The 16,455-nt window shown below is 39.6% G+C and overlaps 1 protein-coding gene across 3 annotated transcripts in view; it reads right to left on the bottom strand.

Moving 5' to 3' along the window:
* The window catches only part of WNK3 (WNK lysine deficient protein kinase 3), a 127,831-nt gene that overhangs the window by 65,793 nt on the left and 45,583 nt on the right, over positions 1 to 16,455 (bottom strand). For all 3 annotated transcript variants that reach the window (XM_021714959.1, XM_008062953.1, XM_008062954.1), the window contains exons 6-9: positions 15,243 to 15,462; positions 11,998 to 12,289; positions 10,598 to 10,791; positions 10,353 to 10,502 (exon numbers count right to left, since the gene is read on the bottom strand). In XM_021714959.1, the coding sequence (XP_021570634.1) occupies positions 10,353 to 10,502; positions 10,598 to 10,791; positions 11,998 to 12,289; positions 15,243 to 15,462 (856 nt within the window). The remainder of the gene's footprint in view (positions 1 to 10,352; positions 10,503 to 10,597; positions 10,792 to 11,997; positions 12,290 to 15,242; positions 15,463 to 16,455) is intronic.

Raw genomic sequence — 16,455 nt, 5'->3', positions numbered from 1 at the left:
CTACTCAAAAAAAAAAAAAAAAAAAAAGAAAACAATTCCATTTACAAATAACATCAAACAGAATAATCTAGAAGTAGAGGTATAATATTTGTAGGCTAAAAACTACAAAATGCTGCTGCAATTTAAAACTATCTTTTTTTTTTTTGAGTTGGAATCTCACTCTTGTCGCCCAGGCTGGAATGCAGAGGCACGCTCACAGCCACCGCAGCCTGAACCTGCTGGGCTTAGGTAATCCTTTCGCCTCAGCCTTCTAAGTAGCTGGAACTACAGACACATGCCACCATGCCCATGCCTGGCTAGTTTTTGTAACTTATTGTAGAGATGAGATCTCACCAAGTTGCCCGGGCTAAGTCTCTAACCTCTGGGATCAGGCAATCCTCACCTCAGCCTCCTAAAGTGCTGGGATTACAGGCTGAGCCCCGCGTCCAGCCAAAACCATCTTTTTTTCCGCCAGCTTTACTGAGGTATAATTGACAAATAAAAATTGTATATATTCTATACATTCATGATGTAAAATGTAATCTGATCTACATATACACTGTGAAATGATTACCACAATCAAATTAATTAACACATCAATTATCACAGTTACCATTTGTATGTGTATGCTGAGGACACTTAAGATCTATTCTCTTAGAAAATTTCAAGTAAACAACATATTAACTACATAGTCACCATAGTATGTTAGATCCCCAGAGAGCATTCATTTTATAAATGAAAGCCTATACCCTTTGACCTACATCTCTCCCCATTTCCCCTACCCCTCCAGCTCCTGTCAACTACTAGTCTGCTCTCTGCTTTTGTGAGTTTGACTTTTTTAGATTCCACATATAAGTGAGATCATAAAGTACCTATCTTTCTGTGCCAGGCTTGTTTTACTTAGCATAATGTCCTCCTGGTTCATTCATGTTGCCACAAATGACAGGAGTTCCTTCTTTTTAAGTGGCTGAATAATATATCATTGTCTATATTTATAGAACACATTTTCTTTATCTATTCATTTGTCACAGTTGACTACTGTGAACAACACTGCAATGAAGGGTGCAGATATCATTTTGAGACACTATTTTGTTTCTTTTGGACATATGCCCAGAAGTATAGTGGCTGGACTATATGGCAGTTTTACTTTTGAGTTTTTGAGGAATCTTCATATTGTTTTCCATATGGCTACACCAATTTACATTCCCATCAATAGTGTACAAGGTTTCCCTTGTCTCCACACTATCACTAACACTTCACGAATACCTAATTTAATAAAAAGACATCCTATGTTCGTGGATTGGAAGACCTAATATTATTAAGAGACAATACTATTCGGAGATAAAACAATCCCTATCAAAATTCTAGCTGGCCTTTTGGCAAAACTTGACAAGCTAATCCTAAAATTCATATGGATTTGCAAGGGATCCAGAGGAACCAAAATAATCTTGAAAAAATAAAAAGTTGGAGGATTCATACTTTTATGGTCAACCGATTGTCAATAAGGGTGTCAAACCATAAAGAGGTAAAGAACAGTCTTGAATAAATGGTGCTGCAAAAATTGAATATTTACATGAAAAAAAAAAATTGGATCTCTTTTTTTTTTTTTTTGAGTTGGAGTCTCACTCTGTTGCCCAGACTGGAGTGCAGAGGCCGCTCCCGGCCACCGCAGCTTCGACCTGCTGGGCTCCGGCGATCCTTCCGCCTCAGCCTTCCGAGTAGGCGGAATTACAGGCATGCGCTACCACGCCCGGCTGATTTTTTTTTTTATTGTAGAGATGAGGTCTCGCTGCCCAGGCGGGTCTCGAACCCGCAGGCTCAGGCAATCCACTCAGCCTCCCAAAGGCGCGGGATTACAGGCTGAGCCACCGAGCCCAGCCAAAATTGTATTTCAATAGATATTTCTTCAAATAAGATAAAAGAAAATATGCAAAGGGCCTACATACACATGCAAAGATGCTCAACACATTAGCCTTCAGGGAAATGCAAATCAAAATCACAATGAGATACCACTTGACACATGACTAGGATGGATACAATAAAAAAGGTAAGTGATGGTAGGAATGTGGAGAAAGGAAAGACTTTTCAACAAATAGAGCTGAAATGATGGGATGTTCATACTGGGGGGAAAAAAGAACCCTGACGCCTTACTTCACACCATTCACAAAAATTAATTCAAGATGAACTACAAACTTGAACATAAACCATAAAACTATATATAACATATGATAGTATCTTTGCAACTTGAGTGTAGGCAAAGGTTTCTTAGGTCACAGAAAGCAATAACCACAATAGAAAATGTTGATGAATTAGATTTCATCAAAATTAAAATGGGGACAATATGCTTATCAAATAAGACCATTAACAAAAAGAATGGGCAATCTACACACTGGAGAATATATTTGTAAAACATGTATCTGGGCTTTGGGCAGTGGCTCGAGTCTGTAATCCCAGCGCTTTGGGAAGCCAAGGTGAAAGGACTGCCCGAGTTCATGGGTTCGAGAACTGCCTGGGCAACTTGGCAAGACCTCATCTCTACAATAAATAAAAAAATTAGCTGGGTGTGGTAGCATGTGCCTGTAGTTCCAGCTACTTGGAAGGCTGAGGCAGAAGGATCGCCTGAGTCTAGCAGGTCAATGCTAGGGTGGCTGTGAGCGAGCCACTGCACTCCAGCCTGGGTGACGGAGTGAGACTCCAACTCAAAACAAAACTAAACAAGACAAAAAAACATGTATCTGACAAAAGACTGGTATAATCCAGAATAAAGAACTCCTACAAGTCAATAGCAAAAGAAAAAAAAACTTGAGCAAATAAAATGGGCAAATGACTAGAACAGATACTTTACAAAGACAGATACACAAAGGCCAACATATACATGAAAAGGTACTCAGCATCATAGTCATCAGGGATATGCAAATTAAAATCACAATGAGATACCACTACACACCCACCAGAATAGCTAAAATTAAAAATACACCACCAGGTCGGGCTCAGTGGCTCCGCCTGTAATCCTGCGCTTTGAGAGGCCGAGGTGAGTGAATTGCCTGAGCCTGCGGGTTTCAGACCCGCCTGGGCAACTTGGCAAGACCTCATCTCTACAATAAATCAAAAAATTAGCTGGTCGTGGTAGTGCGTGCCTGTAGTTCCAGCTACTTAGAAGGCTGAGCGGAAGGATCGCCAGAGACCAGCAGGTCAAGGATGTGGTGGCCAGGAGCGTGCCACTGCACTCCAGTCTGGGTGACAGAGTGAGACTTCAACTCAAAAAAATAAAAAACATACACCACCAAATGTTGATGAGTGTATGGAGCTCTTATACAATGCTGGTGTTAGTGCAGCCAATTTAGAAAATTGGCAACTTCTTAAAAAGTTAAACAAACACTTATTCTATGACCCCATCGATTCTATTCCTAGGTAGGTATAATCCAAGAGAAATGAAAACATGCCCACTAAGAATATTCATAGCAACTTTATCCATGATAGCCAAGAATTAGAAACCACTCAGGTACTTGTGAATAGTAGAATGGACAAACAAATTTGGTATAGTCACACAATGGAATATTATTCTGCACTTAAAAAAGAATGAGCTACTAATACAACAACATGGCACAATCTCGAAAACATGTTGAGAGAGAACAGCCTTACACAAGAATATATATTGCATGATTCCATTTGTATGAAGGTCTAGAACAGGCTCAACTAATCTATGATGAAAAAATCAGCAGTGGTTGACTCTCACAGGGTGTAGGGAGGACTGACTGGGATGGGGCATTAGGGAACTTTGTGGAGTAATGGCAATATTCTATTTTTTTCTTTTAATTTTAAAGATATGGGGTACAATTCAAGGTTAGGTATAATTCAGGGTTAAGTATACAAACGTTCATTATGCAGGTACCCTTGTTGATGAGGTATGCCCCTCCCTCCCCTGGCAGTTTCCCTCAACTGAGTAACGGCGATATTCTATATCAAGTGGGCAAGCTACAGTCCTCAGGCCAAATCTGGCACACCACCTGTTTCTGTGAGCAAAGTTTTAATGGAACACAGTCATGCCTATTTGTTTATATATTGTTTATGTAACAATGTTATGTTTTCATGCATACAACAGCAGAATTGAGAAAATGCAATAGAGATTATATAGCCTGCAAAGCCTAAAATACTATCTAGACCTTTACAGAAAAAGTTTGCCAACACCTCTTCTACATCTTTATAATCGTTTGGATTACACAGGTGTAAACATTTGTCAAAACTCACTGAATTATGATCTGTGCATTTTACTGCACGTAAATTTAAACTAAAAAAATAAACAAATACTGAGTTCTAGTTAACGATATGTATGCTTAAGTATTTATGGATGGAGTATATTGATGTCAGCAAATTAAACTTTGCATCAAAAAAATAAAATGAATTAATAAAGGGATAAATAAATATATAGAGCAAATATAGCAATAGTTAACTAAATAATCTAGGTGTTGGGTATATGAGTGTTCACGCTTCATTTTTCAAAAACTATTCTGCATAGTTGAAATTTTTCTTTGTAAGATGTTGGGGGCTTTTTTTTTTTTTTTTTTTTAGAAAGCAGGATTTATTGAGAGGACAGAAAAGCTCCCACAGTGGGAGGGGACCCAAAGGGGTTGCCCACATTTTTTAATTAGGTAAAGTAATTAGTTAAGGAAATACAACACAAGCAATCTACCCACCAAAATTAACTTTCCAGTCCAAAATGCTCTGTGAAACACTTTATTCTAAAAAAATAAATACTGAAATAGTATGCCCTGTCTGAAGAAACTTCAGCCTCAAAGATCTTTATCCTTGCTCGAACCTGTTAGGAGTCAACCTATACATATGGGAATTCATTATAATTTACACCCTTGATGAAGAGGGGATTTTATAAAACATGTAATACTTGAGGTAACAGCTGCTTGAAAGAGTAACATATTACCACTAGAAAATAACTCTTATAGCACAGCATAGCTTTTTAATCTAAGGATCTCAAAGCATTTAATGATAACAAAACTTTATTTGGAGTGTTTTAACTATACCTAAAGCAGAACAGAAGAGCAAAAAAGAAATCAGATTCTCAGTTCTTCCCTTTAATTAATTCAACCAATTCCCTGCGTTAACTAAATCTCACTGAAGTCAGCATACCCTTTCTCCCTAATTCTGGCAGGGAGGATAACTATCTTACAAAGGGGCTGCATAGTGAAATGATTGAGTGAACTAGGTTCAAATGCTAGCTCTCCTGTATGACACTGGGAAAGTTATTTAACTTTGGTGAATGAACCTCAGTTTCCTCACCTGTAAAACAGGGATAATGATAGTTACAACTCTTGGGTTAGTGTAAGGATAGTACAGGTAATGCCTTTAGAATAGTATTTGGCACATAAGAATCACTCGACAGTATTAATTTTTATCTCACAAAAGCAAATGCTCTATTGTAAGTGTAGAACAATAAGAAATTCATATTCTTCTAACATTTTAGGACTAAAAGGTCTTGGAAAGCTATACTGGCTTCCTTGCTGTTCTTCAAACATGCCTGACACTCCTCCCTTAAGACCTTGGCACCAGTTATTTTCTCTGCCTGAAATGTGCATTGCTGACTCCTGCATCTCCCCCAAGTGTTTGCTCAAAAGTCACCTTCTCAATGAGACCTACCCTGATGGCCACCTTCTTTAAAACTGCAACTCACTTTCCTCCTTCCCCTGTACTACATTTTCCCCAAAGCACTTTGTATTGCATAATCTACTTCTTATAATGGTTATTGACAGTCTTTCCCCATTAGACAACACAAGTCAATGACAGAAGGGATTTATGTGCTTTATTCAATGATATATCCCAAGCAGGTGCTCAAATTATCTTTCATTGTCATAATTTGGTCTAATCCCTTTACTTTACAGATAATGAAATTCAGAAGAGACCTGAATCAAGGTCACTGAGTAAGGAAAAGTCAGGAACAGGGATCCTCGATTCAGCATTATTTCTATTACAGTTCACGATCTTCCTGACCCTTGAACATTAACAAAAAATCACAATCATCTACATTTTCCCACAGGAGGATTTTTACCGTTGGAATTTCTTGGCCTTGTAAATGCTGTTGTATCTATTAACACAGAAATACTCTGAAAGGCAATGAAAGCCTGTACTGGCATGCTAAGTGTCAGGAGATGAACAGAAGAAGACTCCTGATTTAGAAGAGCTAACCCAGAGTTTTGATAGAGGGTCTGCTGTTGTAACTGTGGATCTGATGATCCAGAAACAGGTGCTAAGATAGAAGATGGCTGCCACTGTGGCTCGTCAATAGATTGGGGCTGGCTGTATGCTGACGGGTGCTGTGCTAGGTTTTTCTGTAGGGAAAAAGTTTGATTGTTGTCTAATACCTGAAGCACTTGAAGCTGCACTAAAGGCTGTATTACATATTGTTGCTCCACTGCCACCAGTTGCAACTGTTCTTGGAAAGGAGGTATAATCTGTACCATGTTTGTAATGGTCTTTGGAACAGCTGGTAATGGCTGAACTTGGTCAGATGCCTGTGAATGAGGTACCTGCTGCTGCTGGAGAGCAGCATTTTGACTACACAAAGATTGCTATTGATTTATGGGACCTTCTTGAGTAAACAACTTACGGGTTTTCTGTGCTTGTCTATGAGATGAATGAGTCATCAGCTGACGCTGAATGAAAGCTGACTGGGAAACCTGGTATGGTGTTGGATGTGATTGGGAAAGCTGTGCTGAGAAATGTAAGGGCTGGATCTGGGCCTGTGAAGAGGCCTGCTGAATGAAGGACATCTGCCCAGGGTTTTGCATCTGTCCTTCCACTACCCTCTGTGATGCAATGCTAGTTGACTCAGCTTGTGCTTTTAGCTGCTGGTGTCCAAAACTGACATCTGCTTGGGATGAAGTCACTGAATGGTGGACCTTAAATATAGGCTCAGTGGAACGTGTCTGTGTATCTAAAGTTGATGTCAAATACATCTTTTGTTCCAGTGTTAAAGAAGTACTACCTTGGGGTTGTACTAAATAGGGTTGTTGCTCAGAAGTCTGTGCTACAAAATGTAGTACAGTGTATAACTTCTGATCTCCAGAGTTTGTAATGTATACTTGCTTGCTATCAGGTGAGTCTGTTGTATATACTCTCTGGGTTATGAAGGTTGCCTGTTCAGTTGTCTTGATGGTACAAGCAGTTTGTCCTGAATAAGAGACATGCTCAAGAGGCAGTGCCTGATAAGCAGGCTGTTCCATAAGTTGCACAGAGTAAACTGCCTGGATCTCATATGCTGGCTGATCTGGAAAAGGTGACCAAACGGGAGGTTGTACTAGATAAGTGGGGGTGCCCTTGGGCTGGTGCCAAATTAGAGGAGTGCACTGCAGGTGGGACTGGATACGAAGTCTACATAGAATAAGCTGGCTGTGATCTGATGGTTGTACAGTGTAAAGAGGATGCTTCAGGGCTGGCAGTGAATAAATAGGCTGTGCTGGAGCATGGATTGGGTCAGTCAACTGTGATGAATAAGAAGTTTGTTCCTGGGGACTTATCACAAAGGGCAGTTGCTCAGGAGTCTTCAATGGGAAGAACGGTAATATTGCAGGTGGCCCTGGATAAGTGTGTTGAACAGAATAAGATGGCTGTTCCAGGGGCTTAGTCATATTTTCAATACCACACTTCGGCTGTTGCTGACTTGCAAGAGCTTCAGACTCTTGCAGAATACAATCCTGCTGAACATTTTTCTGCGGTGATACCATAATCTTAGGTTGTAAAATTGATGGCTGTTGCTGAATAGAGGCTTGGAAACAAAGCTCCTTCAAATGCAGAGTCTAGCATTGTGGCATTGAAGAACCTGGAGTTACTAACTTCCGATGTACCACTGGGTATGGCTGGGATACTGAATGTATCTTTTGTGAAGACTGACGGGTCCCTGGATGCCCCCCGACAGAATTAGAAGGGAGTTGAATTGTACCAGCAGCATTTTGTGCACTGCTCACATATTGGGCAGAAGGATGACTCAACAAAGCTTGAGGGTGACTAACTGGTAAGAAACTAGGAATCTGACTGGCATCTGGTGCTTTGGTTAATGCCTGATGCCCATTACTAGGGCCATGCTCAAGTTGAAGACCAGCTGCTGGATGCTGGCAAGTAATCTGTAAAGCAGTGTCAATGTCTGAGGAGAAACTGCAGAAAGGACTGGTTGTGGAACTCCAGTAACCGACAAGCCTAAAGTCATAGGTTGGGCTGACATTTGTCCATCTGCTCCAAAAGCCAGCTGCAGTTCCTGGTGCTGGTGCAAGGAAAATTCCAATTATAACTGCATATACTATGCCCATTTTAATGGGAATGTCCCAGACAGACAGATAGATAAAATAATGCTATCTTCTAAACATTTCAGCAAGTTATCAAAAAGGTACTAGTCCTATAAAAATCCTAACACCCTGAGTAAATGCTACTTTAATACACTAAGGAGCTGAGTCTAGTCACAGCAATATACTGCTCACAGCTTCTCATTTATTGCACTTGCCACATAACTCATTCAAACCCTGGCAGAGATTCAGGGTATCTGAATCTGACACCTTCACACACCCAACAGTGGAAGTCTCAAAGGAGAAAGCTCATGTCATAGCTAAAATGAACCAGATGCTCTGTCAAGAAGAAAGGAGAGAGTAGGCAGAAATAACATAGATTGGCTTCTATCATTTCTAGAAGTTGAGCCACCATGCCCACAAAAAGACCCAAGTAGTACTTGCTCATGTGGCTTCTATATATTAGGTGAAAAGGGCAGACTACAAAAAATTGCATGTATGCAGCATACATATGTATATTTAAATAAAATTATGCATGTATACATAGAAAAAAAGACAAACCTAGAGGCTATACCCCAAATATAAACAAAAAGTTGTTTCTAACAGGAAGGATACCAGGTGACTTTCACTTTCTTCTTTATAACTTTATGGGCTTTATTTTTATTTTTAGTCGAAGTCTCACTCTGTCACCCAGGCTGGAGTGCAGTGGCATGATCACAGTCACTGCCCCGACCTCCTTCAGACTCAGACAATCCTTCTGACTCAGCCTTCCAAGTAGCTGGGACTCCAGGCATGCGCCACCACACCTAGTTATTTTTTAATTGTACAGATGAAGTCTTGTCAAGTTACCCAGGCTGGTCTAAAACTCCTGAGCTCAGGCAATCTTCTCACTTTAGCTTCCCAAAGTACCGTGATTACAGGCAGAAGCCACCATGCCTGGCCGGACTTTGTTTTTAAATAAGCAAATAACACTGTCATAATAATTTTTTTAAATTTTAGAAACACATTTTAAAATACATATACTTGTATATTTATGTGATTGAGCCTAAGTTAAATTTAAGCACTAATCCAACATACTTTGCATTATAGGCTTGGAAAGAGACAAATCAAACCACAACATGACCTCAATTACAGACATATACCATATCATTTATAAACACTAACCAAAATCAGGGACTTCCACCTATATTAAACTAAATCTACCCCCAGCAGATTTTAAATGAGTCTGACATTTGTCAAGTATGTATATGCCTTCCCCTATAAGACTGAGCTCCTCGAGGGCAAGGATCGTGTTTTATTTTACTTTTATCTCCAAAAGTCTGTTGCAACTGACTATACACTCATCTTGTAAAGATATACCAGCTGCTACCTAAATCAGACATTCTAGCCGCTAAACAGAGAATGTCCAGGAGCTCAGAGCATTTCACTCCCACAGAGGGAAGGCACAAAAGGAGTATGTTGGGGGCTGGGGGGAGAAAACCAGGTAATGACAAAGAAAACTCCAACCATGTGTCCAGAGTCAACAACCTAGGACCAGGATAGAGTCTTGATATAGGAACTCATACAAAGACTGTTTACTCATTGTCAGAAATAAGTGTAACACTGACTTTAAGAGTCTGAAAGACAAAAACGCTTATTTCTCCTACAGAAATAAACATGAACCAAAACAAATAAAGAATTTAGATGAATGTGCTAAAAATTATGAAAGTCTATGAAATACTATTTTTGATTAACTGCAACAGACATCCCTCCACATTCAAACCAGGCTGGAAAAGTTCAATACAAAGAACAAACCATCATTACCAAGAGGAAGCGATCAGAATCCTAAATAAATCTTTTGTCCACATATAGTGAGTTATCAGTTTCTTCTCCAATTATACAAGCAGTGTCTTAATATTCTATTACACAATATTAGGCATACACTCAAGAGGAATGTTTTATGTAAAGGAAAGCCTAAACAACTTTTAGCTTTCAGTGACCTTTATCTAAACTATGATGAATTTATGAAAGAGAACCTCTGCCTCTCAGAATGTCTAGGCAGTGTTAAATGTGGTAAAATGAATATAGAGCCTCTAAAATGGTTCTTACCTTTATCTGTGAGAACTTCTGGACAGTTAATGGGGAAACTTGGGGTTGCAAAATAACTGTAGGTCCAAGGACATGTACAGGCAAAACAGTGGACTGACCTTGAACCAAAGGCAAAATTTGGGGCTGAGTCAGCTTTGGCAGCTTCTGCAACTATTAAATAAGAAAAAAAAAAGGTTAAAGATAAACTCTCCTATTTACAGTAAATATACTGATCATATATTTAAAAATACAACAGTTCACCTCACCCCTGAAACTTGCTGGTAATGTCCTACTGGTTGCTGAGATGGATAAATTTGCCCTGGAACATTTATTTCAGCCTGTGGGATGTTAGAAACCATTTGAGAGCCCATCGTTTGGTTTGAAGAATAGGCTATACTGGGCTGGCTTGAAGTATCTGAATGTATAACTGATCCAGCTCCTGCCTCAGACAAATTGTCACCTATAACAAAGAAAATAAGCAACAAATAGGAGGGAAAACTTGAAGCACAGAGTACAAATTGTATAGATAATGGTAAGGATCTATTTAACAGTTATTTTACTCTGACAACCTGAGTTTTTTTTTTTTTAAGTCGGAGTCTCACTCTGTCGCCCAGACTGGAGTGCAGTGGCCGCTCCTGGCCACCGCAGCCTCGACCTACTGGGCTCTGGAGATCCTTCCGCCTCAGCCTTCCAACTAGCTGGAACTACAGGCACGCACTACCACGCCCAGCTAATTTTCTGATTTATTGTAGAGATGAGGTCTCGCCAAGTTGCCCAGGTGGGTCTCAAACCCACGGGCTCAGGCAATCCACTCACCTCAGCCTCCCAAAGCGTGGGATTACAGGTTGAGCCACCAAGCCCGGCTCAGATAGCTTTAAATAAAATATATATACTACAGAATTAACGAAAAACCATCATGTACACTCTCCATCAAGCAATGATATGTTGACTAAAATATTCTTAGTAAACAAACCTAAAAACAAAGAATCACATAAAAATCAACTTCATTTGCAGGCCATTTCATATATATCCCTAACTAACCTACACTTGACGTGAGAATTTCAGTAAAATATAAGTGTCATAGTCTCTTTCTCCTAGAACCTAGGTAGAAAAAATATTGTCTTTGTAGAATAGTTGGTTATTATTATGCAAATACTGTGTCCCTCTGGAGAAGAGAATCCATTACAGTAGAAAATTGGTGGAATTGTGTTAATTTTATATTTGATCTTAAAATACAAAGGATCTTAAAGTCTAGAAAATTCCTTCTTGAGGAATAAACTGTATCTTTAGTTCCAAATTTTCTTCAGTGAAAGATTTATGTTAGACCCTCAAAAATGTTAATAAGGTCATTTTATTTATACTCTGAACATAACTATATGCTAGATTATAATATTTATACAACTTACACCTTGAACAAGTCACTTAACAAAATAGTTTCTTAATTTTAAAATAAGGAAACTAGCTGGCCTATCTATTTCAGGAGTTTTGTAAAAGGTTCCAATAAATGATAAATAACAGAATGCTTCAAAAAACACAAAAGTGCTATTTAAAAATAAGAGAATATACAAAAAAGGAAAAAAACAAAAATAGGCCATTGACCACTGCTAAAAAGATAAGAGAATATAATTGCACATTTATTTGTATTTACAAATTATAACTGTGTTACCTGTAAAAGAAGAGCAGTGCTGCTGTGTTTTTCTTTGTAGAAGTTGTTGTCGAACATGTTGATCAACTTCAGTTTCTTCACATTCAACCCCAGTTTGCTGAGCTGGAGCAGGAGGCAAAGTTGTATTCTGGTGCTGAGAGAATACTTTCCCCATAGACTTGCACTGAGAATCCCTGCGTTCTTCCAAACAGCCAGCAGGCTTCTCCCTTGTCTTCTTTATCAGGGACACCCGGTCTCTAATGGATTTAGCAACAGCTTTGGAATCACTTTCATGGAAGAATCCAGACTTAACCTACAAATGAAACATAATAAGCAAAATACTTCTTTAACACTTAAGATTTTAACTTTTTTTTTTTACTAGCAGAGTTATTTTATGTTCCCAAATTCCAAATGCTATTAAATAACAATTAATTTGTTTCTACAGTCCCTCATAATCAAAGACATATATAAGTGCTACAGTCTTTAATCAGCATAAGAAAATCAATAGTATTACCAGGCATTGTTGAAATAATTCTGGCTTTAAACAGAAATAAACAAAAATAAGTCGAAGTTTCAGTTTATGCAGTCTTATTACAGGTAATTTATGACTGCTATTAAGTTTTGTGAAAGATTTAAAAGGTTTCCTCATTCAGCAATATTAAGTGTCTTCAATGTGCCCAGTACTGGGCACCAGAGTACAACTGACTTAAGTTGATCCTTTGTCCTGTATGAACACATGATCTGTTGGTGTGAGATGGTAGAAATGAGTTGCTGTAAAAGCCTAAAAGTAGGAGCACATGCATCTCTGGAGGAAATGGAGAAGTGTCACGGAGGAAGGTAAATTCTGACCAAAAAAGGGCTATTGAGGAAGGTGCAAATGAAGTCTGGAGTAGAAACCAATATTCCAGGCAAGGGAAGTACGCTAATAGCAAAGTATTACATCTTACTAGGCATTAGAAGAATGAGAGAAGGGGAAAGGGTATTTCAAAGAGAATGAGAGAAGGGAAAAGGGTACGAGCTCAGTCGTGCCTGAGTGTATTTCTGTCTTGTCTCAGAGGAAAAGGGCGGAGCAACAGAGAACATCACTTGAGGGGTAGCATGGGTTATCAGTCTCAGTCCTTCAATCTGCTTTTTAAATCAAATATGTCTTGGGGCGTCTTCAGACTCTGGGAAATTTCAGGATACTTGAAAGATGATCAAAATGTTAGACAGAACACACATATTTAATTTTGCTACCTCCCAAAGCTCACTTTAAGTTATAAGCCCACAAAGACAGGGAAAGTAAGAGAAAGACAACAGCAAAAAGATTTTGGGCACCTTGGAATATGGAATATAGACAATTAATAATTGCCATAGCAGAACTGACAAAGGTAAACTAGGGAAAACTGAGAATTATTCCCATTTATACTGAAGCATATGCATAAGGTATAGGAACCTGCAGTTCCAGGTACTTCCAGAACTGATGATTAACTCAAAAGAGATGGCTAAAATAAAGAAGACTGAGTGAAAGAGGTTTTCGTTTTTTGTTTTTGAGAGGGAGTTCTCATTCTGTCATTCTAGCTGGAGTGCAGTGGTGCAATCATGGCTCACTGCAGTTTTAACCTCCTGGGCTCAAGCGATCCTCCTACCTCAGCCTCCCGAGTAGCTGGGACTACAGGCACGCACCACCAAACCCTGATAATTTTTTCATTTTTTGTAGAGACAAGATCTCGCTATGTTTCCCAGGCAGGCTTTAAACGCTTGGCCTCAAATAATCCTACCACCTCAGCCTCCCAAAGTGCTGGGATTACAGGTATTAGCCACTGCACCTCACTGAAGGGGTTTTGAGAAGTAGTTATTTGGGTCCTTGAGTCCCACACTTTATCCCACACCATTGGGTGACTGCTTCTCTCCTACCCCATACATCTGAAGTTTTGTTCTCTGGAGAGGGAAAAAGAGAGAATCTCTGGATTATGGAATACCAGGTACAGTTGAGGATTTGGCTACCACATTGAAAGGAAGATGATTAAGTTACCATATGCAGCTGGATGCCGAATGCAGAAAAGCCCAGCCCTCTTCCCCACTAAGCTACCAAAATACCAATAACCAAACCTTTATCCTCCAAGAAGGAGACTGAAAGATGCTTCTCTGGGGAATCTGACCAACCTAAAATGAAAGACTTGTACTTACTGACACCAGAGATTCCTGAGCTAATGGTCCACTCAAAAACAACACTACACTAGAAGTCAAAGTTAACAAGTCCTATGCAAGCAACCATACCATCTAGTTTATTAGTCCCTGTGGTAGACAAAATTATGGCCCCTTTTAATCCCCAAACCTGTGAATATGACATCACTCCCATCATTGTATTGGCTATGTAGCACAAATTACCTTAAGCTAGGGACATTATCTGGGTTGAATCTTTAGCCAATTGCTGACACTAGAAGGATTCAACATGCCATTGCTGGCTTTGAACATGGGGTGGGGGCACATTAAAGGACTGAAGAGCAACTTCCAGGAGCTGAAAGTCCAGCACTGCAGCTGCCTGGAGTGAGTGTGCACACACCATTTCACCTCACAGAAGTTATCTGCTGTAATCTTCCATTGAGGGTGGGGGCTGGTCATGGGAGATTAGAAGCGAATTGTCAGAAAGAACCACTTGCCATCAAACCATACAGTTACCAGACAATCAATTTCTAGTCCACACAGCAGCCTGGCCAATGTCCTGACTGTGCTAAGTCCCGGGTTTATTTCTCAGGACTCACTCATGACCTTGTCCTCTGACTTCTCCAGAAGTGGCTCTCGTAAACTCTTAGGGAAACTGAAGCCAGACTATGACAAAGAGACTCTCTTCAGCTTATCGTCTCCTGGGACTCTTTACCTAATCATACCAATACTGCCCCTTACTTATACACTAGGTGTGTGCTTGCCATTTAGGTTTCAAAATAAAACAATCTATTGCTTAGGTGAACTATAAAGAAAGGCAAAGAAATGAGTAACAACAAAAGTCAGGGTAGAAATTACTTGTGGTGATGAGGGACAGAAATGCAACTGAAAGGAGCAATGAGGTAGCTTCTAAGATACTGGCAATGTTTTATTTCTTAACAAAAATAGTATTTTACTATTCCTTACACTGTGTAGACAAATTTAATGTACTCTATCATAGAGATACACTTCACGACAACATTAACAACTGAAACAGAGAAAATGGAAAGAAAGCAATGAGGAGAAAGGAATCATCCCTGACACTGTAAGCGGTAGGGAGAACAGCAGTGGGATTCACTTACCATTTCATATGCTACTTCCTCAGGCGTATCTGTTTCTAAATTGAAACTGAATTCAATAGCTTCATTGTCTTTGTGTTTGCCTTTCAGCTTTTTAGGGTCTTCAACCCAGAGTCTTAAAGCCAAGGATGAATTTGAGCAATCATCTTCCTCTGCTAACTCCACCCTCAGTCCTGTATCCTCAGCAAAAAATGCGTGGTTTAGTAGGTCCCTGATAGATAACCTAATAAACAGAATATAAATCTCATTATAAATTCTTCCAATCATATGCAAAATGTAGATCCTTTAATTAGTAAAAATTAATTGCATCAAGGAAACAACCTTACTTTAAATATTCTATTGAGGGGGCATATAACATCAATAAGGGTACCTGATCCCAAATCAGGCAAAGGGAGGACCAATGGGAGGCCCAAACTTCACCTGTACGATGACCACTTATGTACCTAACCCTGAATTATACCCCCACATCTTTAAAAATAAATAAATAAATGCTATATTAATTTAATAATTAACATGTTTTTTTATAAAAACCAAATTTTTAAATCTTTTTTTTTTTTTTTTTTGAGTCAGAGTCTCACTCTGTCTCCCAGGCTTGAGGGCAATGGCATGCTCATGGCAACTGCAGCCTAAACATGCTGGGATCAGCTGATCCTTCTACCTCAACTTCATAAGTAGCTGGGACTACAGGCACTCGCCACTACCCCAGCTAATTTTTTAATTTTTTTTGTAGAGACAAAATTTCCCTATGTTGCCCAGGCTAGTCTCAAACTTCTAGGCTCAAACAAACTTCTCAACTCAGTTTTTTTTGTTGTTTTAAGGGACAGTATCTCACTCTGCTGCCCAGGCTGAAGTGCAGTGGCACGATCATAGCTAATTGTAGCCTCAAACTCCTGGGCTCAAGCAATTCTCCCGCCTCAGCCTCCCAAGCAGGTAGAACTATAGTAGAGTACCAACATGTACGGCTAATTTCTTTTTTTTTTCTTTATTTATTGTAAAGATGTGAGTACAGCAGGTGTGCTGGCTCATGCCTGTAATCCCAGCACTTTGGGAGATGGAGGCGAGAAGACTGCCTGACCCAGAGGCTTGAGACTAGCCTGGGCAACTTCGTGAGATCTCGTCTCTAAAATAATTTTTTTTGAAATTAGCTGGGCATAGCCGGGCTCGGTGGCTCAGCCTGTAATCCCGCGCCTTTGGGAGGCTGAGGTGAGCGGATTGC

This window comes from Carlito syrichta, unplaced genomic scaffold (assembly GCF_000164805.1).
Source record: "Carlito syrichta isolate Samal-C Ts95f unplaced genomic scaffold, Tarsius_syrichta-2.0.1 Scaffold306175, whole genome shotgun sequence".
Lineage (NCBI taxonomy): Eukaryota > Metazoa > Chordata > Mammalia > Primates > Tarsiidae > Carlito > Carlito syrichta.
The sequence above is the reverse complement of the archived record's forward strand: the minus strand, read 5'-3'. Positions and strand labels throughout refer to the sequence as shown.